The sequence below is a fragment of the Kwoniella pini genome, chromosome 1 (assembly GCF_000512605.2).
Source record: "Kwoniella pini CBS 10737 chromosome 1, complete sequence".
Classification (NCBI taxonomy): Eukaryota; Fungi; Basidiomycota; class Tremellomycetes; order Tremellales; family Cryptococcaceae; genus Kwoniella; species Kwoniella pini.
The window spans coordinates 1646217-1658961 of NC_091716.1; the positions used below are offsets into that span (position 1 = coordinate 1646217).

At 35.0% G+C, this 12745-nt stretch overlaps 4 protein-coding genes across 4 annotated transcripts; all 4 read left to right on the forward strand.

Moving 5' to 3' along the window:
- Window positions 1–99: 99 nt before the first annotated feature.
- On the forward strand, window positions 100–2996 carry I206_100642 (uncharacterized protein; the record flags this gene model as incomplete). Its single annotated transcript, XM_070202246.1, has 10 exons — window positions 100–123; window positions 208–365; window positions 484–897; window positions 997–1128; window positions 1190–1574; window positions 1639–1736; window positions 1812–2023; window positions 2086–2639; window positions 2714–2833; window positions 2895–2996. The coding sequence occupies 10 exons, from the start codon at window positions 100–102 to the stop codon at window positions 2994–2996; spliced, it is 2199 nt and encodes a 732-aa protein (XP_070058347.1).
- A 1466-nt stretch (window positions 2997–4462) lies between these two features.
- Window positions 4463–6611, forward strand: I206_100643 (uncharacterized protein; the record flags this gene model as incomplete). The annotated part of the gene is made up of 5 exons (XM_019152461.1): window positions 4463–5261; window positions 5324–5707; window positions 5776–6039; window positions 6150–6395; window positions 6454–6611. The coding sequence occupies 5 exons, from the start codon at window positions 4463–4465 to the stop codon at window positions 6609–6611; spliced, it is 1851 nt and encodes a 616-aa protein (XP_019014599.1).
- Window positions 6612–8293: 1682 nt separating this feature from the next.
- I206_100644 (uncharacterized protein) lies at window positions 8294–9600 on the forward strand (the record flags this gene model as incomplete). The annotated part of the gene is made up of 6 exons (XM_019152460.1): window positions 8294–8435; window positions 8548–8670; window positions 8783–8818; window positions 8885–9055; window positions 9120–9362; window positions 9446–9600. The coding sequence occupies 6 exons, from the start codon at window positions 8294–8296 to the stop codon at window positions 9598–9600; spliced, it is 870 nt and encodes a 289-aa protein (XP_019014598.1).
- Window positions 9601–10241: 641 nt separating this feature from the next.
- I206_100645 (uncharacterized protein) lies at window positions 10242–10597 on the forward strand (the record flags this gene model as incomplete). Its single annotated transcript, XM_019152459.1, has 2 exons — window positions 10242–10398; window positions 10458–10597. 2 exons carry the CDS (start codon window positions 10242–10244, stop codon window positions 10595–10597), a joined length of 297 nt encoding a protein of 98 aa, XP_019014597.1.
- Between the last annotated feature and the right edge of the window lie 2148 nt (window positions 10598–12745).

Below are 12745 nucleotides of genomic sequence, written 5' to 3' on the forward strand. Positions count from 1 at the left end.
CGATTTGTTCGGATTGATCGAATTCGTTCAGATAATTATATATCTGTATAATTGATCTTCTACTTCAATTCAATCATCGAACAGTAGTATTCATACACTATGGCCAAAGTAGCAACTGATATAGTAAGTCTTCGAATCAAACGACCCGGTGCTGGTGGATAAAATAATGCCAATTAAATGAATTTAAATTGACTATTTTCCTTGTAGAGGAGAACTTTCCCTAAAACGGACGAAGTTGTCGTTTCGTATATTGCTGGATTGGTTGAAGATGAAGATGAAGAAGTGGATGATATCGTAGGAATGACAAGGGGTATGTTGGATAATATTGGTGAAGGTTCGAAGGATGTTAAAATTTTAGATGATTTGTGAGTCATTCATCGCATTTTATAGGATTTTTCCATATCCAATTTATGGTTTTAAATCATCTACATGATCAATCTTCATAATCTTTTCATGCTGATATACTCTTTTGATATATCTTAGTATGAATCGATTAATTGAATATTTAGAAAGTCAATCTTCTAAAAGAATTAGAAAAATAAATACAGCAACAAAATTAGATAAAACAATACATATGAGATCACAAGCAATGTCAGCAACAATTGCAATGTCAGGAAAAGTAGATTTAGAATCAAATACAAAAGGACAAGCATCAAGAGTTGATTTAAATAAATTAGCAAAAGCAGAAGCAAAATTAAAAGCAAAAATTGAAAAAAGATCAAAAAGAGATTTATATCAAGGTTCAAAATTAATTGAACAATTAAATAAAAATAAACAATCTTATGAAGAAATGTATATGAAAGTTAATCCTTTAGATTTATCTGGTTCTGCAAAAGGAAAATCAAAAGATATTCATTTAAATAATATTGATGTTTCTTTCGCTTCTAATAGAATTTTGTGTGTATTTATTTTTTTTATTTTTTTTTTCTTTTTTCAAAAAGATTAAAAAATTTCAATTACTTACTTTTGTTTTTTTTTTTTGGAATTTTATCATAGGGCCGGTGCTACTCTTACAATGGCTCATGGTAGAAGATATGGTCTTATAGGTAGAAATGGTATTGGTAAATCCACATTATTAAGACATTTGGCTTTGAGAGAAGTACCTATCCCAATGCATATTTCAGTCTTGTAAGTCACAAGATTCAGTCCCTTCGTGTGAAGATGTGCCAAACCGATCTTGACTTCTTAGATACGTCGAGCAAGAAATTAGTGGAGATAGTACGACAGCTCTTGAATCAGTACTTCAAGCAGACGTTTGGAGACATAAATATATAACTGAAGAGAAAGAAATGAACGTCAAAATGGAAGAACTTGACAGAGCTACTGCTGCTGAAGGTGTTTCGGAAGAAGAGAAGCAAGAGCTGGACAAAGAAAAAGAAGAGGTCTTAACTAGATTAGGAGAGATCCAAAAGACTTTAGTTGATATGGAAGCTGAAACTGGTCCTGCTCGAGCTGGTCTTTTACTTGCGGGATTGGGTTTCTCCGAAGAAGATCAAAAGAAAGTCACCTCCTCGTTCTCTGGTGGTTGGAGAATGAGATTGGCCCTTGCAAGAGCACTATTCGTCAAGCCTGATGTAGGTCCAGAATGATGCTTTCAATGAACAACCGAGCTCGACTGACTGATCTATACTATTGCAGCTGCTCATGTTGGATGAACCTTCCAATATGTTGGATTTGAATGCCATTGCATGGCTTGAAGAGTACCTCCAAACATGGCCGTCAACATTGCTTGTGGTGTAAGTTATTCTCGGTAAGACACGCTTCTATTTAACGTTTTGATGCTGACCTCGCATCTCGCTTCCCTTGTTCAGCTCGCACGACAGAGCGTTCCTCGATTCCGTTGCCACAGATATCATACATCAGCACTCTCAGCGACTCGACTACTACAAAGGTAACTTCTCGCAATTCTACGCAACCAAGATTGATCGAGCGAAGCAACAGAAGAAAGAGTACGAGACTCAACTCACCTACAGACAACATCTTCAAGCATATATTGATCGATGGAGATATAACGCCAATAGAGGTATGTCTGCTAGCTTAGCTGGCCTGAAAACCGAACCAACTGCTGACTGGATCCTCATATAGCCGCTCAAGCACAATCCAAAATCAAGATATTGGAGAAATTACCAGAACTTGAACCTCCCGAGCAAGATGATTCTGAATCATTCAAATTTCCTGATCCTGAAAAAATCTCTCCACCATTATTACAACTTGATGAAGCAACTTTCGGTTATTCACCTGAAAAAATAATCCTGCAGAACGTCAATATCGACGTACAAATGGATAGTAGAATAGCAGTTATTGGACCTAATGGAGCGGGTAAATCAACAATGATTAAATTACTTACAGGAGATTTACAACCTATAGATGGAAGAGCAACTCATAATTCAAGATGTAGAATCTCATATTTCACACAACATTTCGTAAATCAACTTGATATGACTGTTTCTCCTGTGGCTTTCTTGCAATCTAAATTCCCTGGGAAAGTAGAACAAGAATATAGATCTCATCTTGGTTCTTTTGGTATTACTGGTTTAACTGGTTTACAAAAGATTGAAACTCTTTCTGGAGGTCAAAAAGCTAGAGTAGCATTTGCTGTTTTGAGTATGCAAAAACCACATATCCTTTTATTGGATGAGGCAAGTTTCTTGTCTTTCTTTTTCTTTTTCATTGAGAGTATGTGTCGACTAACGATGCTTAATATATTATATAGCCTTCCAATCACTTGGATATCGAAGGTATCGATGCGTTGATAGAAGCTATTAAAGTTTTCAAAGGTGGAGTCATTTCAATTTCGCATGATGAACGATTCATCACCAATACTTCCAATCAAGTGAGTATTATCATCCTATCTCGCTGTATCGAATTGCTCGCTGACCATGCGAATTCTGTAGCTCTGGGTTTGTGCAGACGGTAAAGTCACTAAATTTTTAGGAGACGTTGAAAGTTATAAGAAGATTGTCACCCAGGAATTGCAAGCTAAATTGCGTCCTTAGTTGAGCAAATCAAGCGGCAAAAATGATTTATGAACAGGATTGCGAGTCTGTATATATCGGTCACGGGCTCGTCAATATATGAATGGATGTCATGGCCACAAATGAGATGCATTCAGACGTCTAAAAAATAATATAAATGACACGTGCAGTGCGTGCCTCGCCTGAAACCATTTGCACCATTTGATTCCGCTTTTTACATCCTTCTCCCCTGATTATGTGAACTCTCTTAGCATTCCCCAGATTGCCAAGTGAGGTCGATCAATTAACGAGGTTTCCGAAGTTTGGGTTACTTGGCTTCAATGGGGCTATTATTTTTACGTGATAAAATGATCGATCTTCTCCACACTTTCTAAATTTCAAGTGTGTTAACAGATATATACATACATGGGTTTATGACGATCAAATCGTCATTTCTATATATGACCGAGAGTAACAGATTTGATATATTTTTAACCTCAATTCAGAGAGAAAGATCACAAGGGAGCGGTTTTTAAGGGAAAAGGTCAATAAAAAGATATATTATTGTAATTGCTCCGAAGCGTGATAGCTCAATAAAACCCAAGGTTTTCCAAGAAGTAGAACATAAGGAACGTTGATCATATTTCTATCCCAGATGATTCCTTTCTCTCGTGTTTAGCTGCGCTTTTACTGCGTTTCAGGTTTTCAATTTCAATTGAATCCTTTCATTTCATATATTTATCATTTACCCTAATAACCTATTAGAGTAATTCTCTTTATCCCTATTTTAATCAAGATAAACACAAAAAGATAAAATAATGTTTATATCGTAATTGATAATAGGTACCTTAGTATAACGGGCACCTTTGTTTTTAGCTAAGATATTAGTGACAAGGGAAAACCCGACGTACCGGTCTCCGCATTGAACGGCGAGCGAGATTTATTTCATTTTGATCAAAACCATCACTCCTTACTCTCTTCCTTCCTTTCGTCTCGCAGCACATCGGAAACAAAGCTTTGATGGAATTGAATTTACACACTTACACACTCTTTTTATACTAATCTATCTATTCGCACGTGTATTTTCTCATTCCTTCTGTTTTTATCTTTTATATTGCTGTAAGGGGCGTTTTTCACCCGGATGCTGTGGTTTTCCAACAATTACCATCATCAGCATCAGCATCATCATCATCATCATCATCATCATCATCATCATCAATAGATACTATAACACTTCTGCATCGTTAAGATTAATTACATTCATTTTCAACAACCCTCAATATTACCTAAAAATCACAACCTTAACACCGTGGCACCATTACCATTTCAATCTAAACGCTCCTTCTTCCCGACGTATTAATAACTCTTATTGGATTGGATAATCAAACTGAATATTGCGATATCAAGATCCCTAAAACACGTAGAGCTTTGGTCTGGCTTGATTCGGGTGAAAGAATAATCAATTCGCTGTCACTGTTCAGCTAAAAGGGGAAGAAATTATTCATCCGATGGATAAACGAATATCTTCACCTTTTAGTCAAGCTTTGTACGCAGTAGAAGTACTGACAGATCGAATAAAGAATTTGGGAAGGTTAGATGAAAGACAAAATGTTGAAGAAAGGAATCAAGAAGATAGTTATAGATTGTTATCGTGGAGAAATAGTATTCATGAACCACATAGGGATGTTATAAATAACGAGGAAGTGCAAGAAAGGGAAGAAGATGATGTAGATGGACATAGCGAATTACCTCCTCCATACGATACAGATTTATCCTTATCTCCAACTTCACCCACATCACCAACTTCTCTCAACAATCCTATAAAGCACTCACGAAGATTTCACTTAGATTTATTATTGATTACAATAATATTACTTGGAATTGGAATAGGAGGTGTTTTATTCATCATTTTCCCTTTTCCAACGACGATACCTGCTTTCCTATGTTTACTTACTATATTGGTAGGTTGGGTAACGATAACTTGGTTAAGAACTATTTACTATAGTTTAGTGTCTTATCAAATTATAAGGGAAAAATCAGATACACTTCATCATCGACATCCTTCCACTTCTTCTTGTTCTTCAAAATTATATTTCAATAAATTTGGAACTACCAAAAGAACTATTTTATTATCTTCAACATTTTTCTTACTTTACCTTGCTTATTTGGGTTTAATTGTACCTCAAGAAGAATTACCTAGATTGAATACAAATGGAAATGAAAAATACTTTATAGCTGCAAATTTACATGATAGTCAAGATATATTACCTAGTTGGTCAACAGAATTAGTTAAATTAATTGATCATCGTGAGTCTTCTCTTTCTCTTCTTCCTTTTTAGTGGTGACTGATTGTTGACAACGTGAGATAGTCGGTAATGATAATGTCTTTGTATCAATTTACGAATCAAATTCCCATGATTCAACTAAAACCCTCTTATCTTCACTCAATCAAACGTTATTTGACAAAGGTGTGGGTAGACGTATAATAACGGCACAAGATGATAAACATTGGTGGCCTTATAGTACCTCTCCAGAGAGGATAGGTTATTTAGCCAGTGCTCGTAATAAAGCTTTAGAACCTATTCAATCTACCGACCCATCAATTAGATTAGATGGTTATGCAGGATTTACAAAAGTCATCTTCCTGAACGACGTATATTTCACATGGAAAAGTTTAGTTAGACTGATAGCGACAAAAGTAGAAGGTCAAGATGAGTATGATCAAGTATGCGCATTGGATTTCGGTGCTTCAGGTGAGTATATCCTTTCTGAACCGCCAGTGATCATGAAGCTAAATTGCGAAATTGCGATATGACTCTAGGGTTATACGATACCTGGGCATCAAGGGATATATGCGGTACACCTCTTCGACCATTTTGGCCGTACATCAAAGACCCGGTCACGATTGAGAAATTGGAAGAGGAAGAACCATTCGAAGTTTCTTCATGTTGGAACGGTGCTGTAGTATTTAAATCTGGACCTTTCCTTTATAAACCGCCAACGGAAGAAATGATAGAACCTGAAAATCCAGCTTTAGAGGGAGAATATCAAATGATAAAGAGAGGTTGGAAAATGGTTGATAATCGTGAGTTCTCTTATCTTTTCGTGTTTTCTACTGTCATCCCGTATATCGAGCTTCAAATATACCTCGCAAGAAGTGGGATATACAGCTGACGATTGATTGTTTCCCTTAAGCCACTTATCCCAACTCGGTATTTTCTCCAACCTTGACTCTCCCAATTCAGTTCAGAACTTCCAATATATCAGCATGTGATCACTCCGAATGCTTTTTGATAGGATATGACTTGCACAGATTATACGACTCGGTTGAAAGACCACCTAGGATATATATGAATCCTACTGTCAAATTAGCATATGAAAAAAAATGGTTCGTTTGGCATAACAAGGTTTTAAGGGTCCCTGTAATTCAATGGTGGTTGGGTGAGTTTTTTACCTCGGCTCTTTGATGGATTTGATTGACAAATAATCACTTTTGTAGAGAATTGGAGTCGAGGTTATCCATTTTACTTTGTTGATTGGATATGGGAAAAAGCAGGTAGAAGAAGAGATTATTGTACTTGGTCAGCATTATCACCTCATTTACCTGATCGATGTCCTCCTTTACCTGGAGCTCAAGCAAAACATTGGGATGAGTAAAAATGGCAATGGTCAAGGTTTTTTTTAGGTGTGGACATTTTGTTTACAAAAAAAAGAAAGTAACGAGATTATGAGATAAAGTTATAACGCACACACGAGCATAAGTAAATTAGTGAAGTTTAAATATGAGATTGATGAACCTCTTCTGGTAAATTGTATTTGTATAGTATATAGTCGTTCATTCCTGTATTGTTTCGATACATGAGACGACGCTCTTGTGAATTTATCAATATATCAAATATCCTGCATAAAATGTAAAATCATGTTAAAAATTCACCTGTCATTAAATCGACGACTAAAATATCGATCGTACTTTTTCGGTCTATATTTCTCCAATTTCCAACGCATAACAACCTGAATTGCGCGGATTCTACGCGCAACATAACTACCTTTTTCCTGACCCTTTCGAGGGGAAAGTTGGGTGTTTCATTCCACAGCACAATATATGTGCTTGATACGTAGTCGTATTGAGATGGATCAAAAACGAAGGAAAGGTCCGTAACGCTGTGCTTATTCATCCAGCGTGAACGTCGCGGCACTGACATTGGCTGTGATGGTCAAAACTCACTGTGTAATGTGTAATACTGTGTATGTTTCATCTCAATCCCTGACTCTAAAGAGACTCCTTTGTCTGCGATGATATATTCTTAATCCTTTGTTGTCATACAATCGATTAAAGAGTAATCGAACAGCTATCGTTTGCGATGATTTGTATTTCATCTTTTCCGCCAAGTTGGTGAAATCTATTAGATTTCAACTAACATCTCACAAAAATCAAGTTAATTGCATATACGCTTGGACGATTTTCACCCTTTCCCCGTCTCAACAGCTTTATACAAGCTTTCCAGAAGAGCCTGGTCAAGGATGACGAAGAAGCAGGTATACTCTTGACCCATGATGGTTTTCGAAGTTCCTCTAGGTTATCAAATAGTAATTCTCGATCAACATCACTAGATATTCTAGACGAAGTGGAGAATCAAGAAGATGAGAGCGAAATTAATCAACATGAGAACAAACAGCCCCTTGGTCTCTACAAATGGCTTTCTGACAACTCTTCATCCCTCATTCATAATTTCTTACCAATCTCCAAAACAAGTGACAAAATATTCATGATATTCATAATAATCGGTATAGGTTTACCAATCAAATTATGGTTCATTTATCCTTGGTTTTAATCAATTCACATATATGTTGGTGTATTATTGATTCTATTCGGCTGGACTATTATTAATATCTCAACATTGTCATATGAAATAGTGTTTAAAAGAGAAAATTATTTAAAAGTATTATCAAAATTTACCAAATCAAAGAAAATTCGACTTGGCTTATCAACAATATTCTTCTTGTACCTATTTAACCTTGGTTTCATTCCACCATCATATATTGATTCGCCAAATGTTCTTCGATCTTATCCTCGTCAATTGCCAAAAGAAATTCAAGGTATTAAACAAATTATTTTATAGCTGCTAATTTACATGATAATCAAGATGTTTTACCTGAATGGTCAAATCAATTAATCAAATTTATAACTTATTGTAAATTTCAAATTCTTAATAACCTACTTGTAATGATACAAGTATTTTCTCCTTTAATAATTCATTATCAAAAAGAAAGAAAAACAGATCACTAATGTTAAAAATTTGTAATATAGTGGGTAGTGAAAATACTTTTTTTATCAATATATGAATCAAATTCTAAAGATTCCATCCACTAAAGAAATTTTTAAAAAATTAAATAATACTTTAAATGATTTATCAATATCTAATAGAATAATAATTGAAAATAATAATGATAATTGGTGGCCATTTATAACATCTATAGAACGTATAAAATATTTATCAAAATTAAGAAATAAAGCTTTAGAACCAATTCAATCTGATAATTAAAAAAATTAGATTAAATAATTATAAAGATTTTACTAAAATATTTTTTTTAGGTGATGTTTGGTTTAACAATCAAGATTTAATTAATTTACTTGATACTAGATTTAAATATGATGGAAATATTAGTGAATTTGGTGATTATGATCAAGTTTGTGCAATTGATTTTTGTCCATCAGGTAAACTTTGCCTTTCTTATCTCTATAGTTATTTTACAATTCACCTCATCAATAAGAAACTTGAGATAATCATGTATAATAAGTATTGGTTATACTGATTGTAATTTTACAGGTCTTTATGATACTTGGGTAGCAAGAGATATATGTGGTACGCCAATGTCAAATTCTTGGCCTTATATTCATGATCCCATATCATTAAAGAAAATTTAAAAAGAAGATACGATACAAGTTTCAGCATGTTGGAATGGAATTACTATTTTAGATGCTAGACCTTTTTTATTTCAACAATATGATGATCATTTATCAAATTCGAATATTGAAGATTTAGAATTAGGTCATTCAAATTTTAATATGGAAAAGAGAGGTTGGAGAATGATTGATAATTGTGAGTTAATCTGATTCTTTCAATCCTACCTATAAATCCCGATTTTAATTAATATTTTCGAAAGTGACAACATATCCTGGATCAGTAAATTCACCAAAAATAGAATTACCAATTAAATTTCGAACTTCAAATATACCAGAATGTGATCATTCAGAATGTTTTTTAATCTCATATGATCTTCACAGATATCATTATAATAGACCTGTTAAAATTTATATGAACCCTAAAGTCAAAGTTGCTTATGAACAGAATTGGTATAAATGGAATAATTTTATATTGAGAATTCCTATAATAAATTGGTGGTTAGGTGAGTTTTTTTTCTTTTTTTTTTTTTTTTTTGGTTCTTAATGAAGAGGAACGAAAGATTGATAAAATTCAAAATGAAATTAGTCAACTGGTCAAGAGGATATCCATTGATGATGATTGTTCATAAAATTCGTGAATCCAAAAGAAATAGTAGAGATTATTGTACATGGTCGGCATTGAGTTGGTATATACCTGATAGATGTCCAACTTTACCTGGACCACCAGAAAATATCGCATGAAATCAATAATGGTGGAAAGTGGGAAATAAAGTCGCTGTGTCTCGTTGTTCAAGCAAGGAACGGAATATTGTTGGCGCTTTATCCTTGTGATACTGACATAGCATACAAATGGATGCATCATACAGCATGTAAGAACAATGATCATACCTTTTGTGTTCATACGATTTTTATTCCTTGTAAATACGCAAAGTGGCGTTTTCGAAGATTAAAACGGAAGAAGATGTTGAACTCCGAAGAAGGCGGTGATGAATCACCGAGATCTTTCACCTTTCTGTAGGATTTTCTATAAAATCGAATGATGAAATCATCGACTTGCACGGACATTGCTCTTTCGATACAAATGATGTAGAGGGGCCTATTTGTAGATGTGTACGGGATGCATGACCGTTCTTTGTGAGATATGAAATGTTTTGAAAGATATATAAAGGGATTCGATTTGGGGACCGAATGATAATCACACGTTCAAAGTACAATTTATCCTCTGCCCCTTAAGATCTTGTCAAAGCTCCCATAAAGAAAGGCCAATTTACATTACGACCATGTGCTGTAATAAGAACAAACAAAGACGAAAGACAGACTGGCATCAACAAAGGCACAAGATTGACGATACATCGAAATCATTCGAGAAGGACCAAATCAACATGATTACTTCTCGACAAGATTCAAATAACAATCCACCTTCGTATGATCAAATTCAAAAGTACACAACCCCAAGAGATCCTTCTCCTATAGAAAGAAGACCTTCTGATTTACCATCGGAGAATGAAATAAGCAAGCAAGTTACGCAATCATTCTATAGTGAGTAGGTTTTTCATGATTATAGTTAGAAGTGTAAGCTGAATACTATCGACAAATAGATTCAGAAATCGATTCTCGAGGATTGATCGAAAATGAAAGAAAATGTATTAATCCTTGGGGACATTCACCAAAGACCGTATATGGTACAATGGGTATTGTAGCTGGTGTACTATTTTTCCCTTGGGGCTTATTTTGGTAAGTTTATTGAGGACTATATGTCGATTCTTTCTTCAAATCAATAGAGAGAATGATAGTTGACAGTGTCAATTATGGACCAATAGGACTAAATGTGATTCACAAGTAATTTGTGCATCTTGTCAAATTGTCATCAGACCTAAAGGAGGGAAATGTCATTCGAAACTAGAATCGAACAACCAGTATAAATCTTGCAATCGGAGCAGGGCTGAAAAGAAAAAGAGTAGGACGGCTGAGTGCTATTGAATTTTATGTTTCTTCTAATTACAATTAGTCGTATGTATGTTGTTGTGAATCCTATCGCTTGTTATGAAGTACCTTATTATGCACCTGATCTCGCTTGATTCCCCCTGCCCCACTTTGTACTCGCTTATCATGGCGGAAACTCTTCAAACCTTTCTCGTTACTTCGCTAAGAATACTCAGCCCCATGCGGATCTGCTCACATGAACAATAAAAGTCCCACATGGGGTGCCGCTTTAGTTGGTTTTAACGATAATCATTTTTAATCTATGCCGATGAATAAGCTTGTTTGACAGTCATTTGTTACTGGATGGTGTTTCTCACAATTGGTTAGTTGAGCTTACGAGATTTCATTTAAACAGCGGAATCAGCTGTATATCGAAAGGAAAAGTGATTTCCTAATTATCAATTTTGTCGAGTTTGACCACACAATCGCTATTGCCGCAAGGCATCAGGAACAAAAACCCAAATATTTTGAATGAGGATACGACCTTGATGGTGTGGAAACACCTTGAGGATCGACATTATCTAATTTTCGATAAACCCTGAACAAGATAGAAAACGCCCCACCGTCATTCAATGGATACTCCGTCAGGACTCAAAGGGAGACTCCTGCGAAATTTTATGTAATATCTTGGGAAGCCCTCTTCAACTGATTCATATGGATCCCCTACAAAAGAGCTACGAATGATCAAGTGGCTGCAGATACCCACAATCCGTTGGGCAGGCTTGAATGCATTTGCGGATCACGGTCATTAATAGTCTTCTAATTAGTCATATTGGTACTTGATCATTTCTCACCTTTATGATATCATGTAACGCTCTTGAATTTAGCATCAATAAAATAGGTTCCCGGTGTTCCAACTAGACTTTTTAGATGGTAAATCAATTAGAAAAAACTTCTAATCAGTCGCGAATGCGAACCAAACCTTGCTACGATACGGTATATAAATTTTTACGTGAAAGTTTTTTTTGGGTGTTTTTCTTGCCCTCCGTATGCCCCTCAACTATTGATTCAAAAACCCTGAAGGAGAAAAAAAAGCTTCGTCATACTTTTTGTACCCAAATAAGAATTTCCCTGAACTATTGAGCTTTTTCACTTGCCCTACTCACTTTCCCTCAATTCTTCATCTACATTTTTACGAGTGAATAATGTGAATAATTGTAATCATGCCGTGCCACTCCGAACCAACGAGCAACGCGAATTTATGTCGTCTCTAAGTTTTTCGCTCTATTAGTTGAGCAGACATCACTACTACATGTCCCATTATTGATTGATTCCGAAGTTGCTTGTAGTATACACAAAAATTATTCTTCATTCAGAATTGACAGACCATTTGTAGCTTTACCTTTAAACCAACAATTCAAATATTTTCAATTAGTTTTTGCCGCAATAATTCAATCAAAATCTATTGAGTCTAGATCTATTATTTGTGAATAACTTTAAATTACCATCAGTTGAACTTTACGCACTTCTTTCACGTTGGTGATTACTTTTTTTATTTGTACTATCCGATAGAACAGATAACACGTCAAAGGCTTTTTTTTGGGTAAGCTTGGTATACGATTGTCGCGTTCCTAAAACAACATTATCGAAGTCGCAAATCAATTTCCAACAAGGAAAGGCGAAAAATACGTGGGAAAATATTAGAATATTTTGTCTACATCATCAAGTAATCAATTTACAACATAGAAGGCTGTTAGTTGATTTGGTGAGTTCCAGTAAAAATTCCTCTCTTATTCCTCCTTTTTTTCCTTTTCATTTGAATGAATGATCGTCCCATTCTGTTCATGATCATTCCTGTCAATGGGGCCTCCTCATATCCCCATATCACTTGATCAGAAATTTACAATTCTTGAAAGTCATCTTATCGATCTATGATTATTCTCTTGACGATGATTATGGTCAA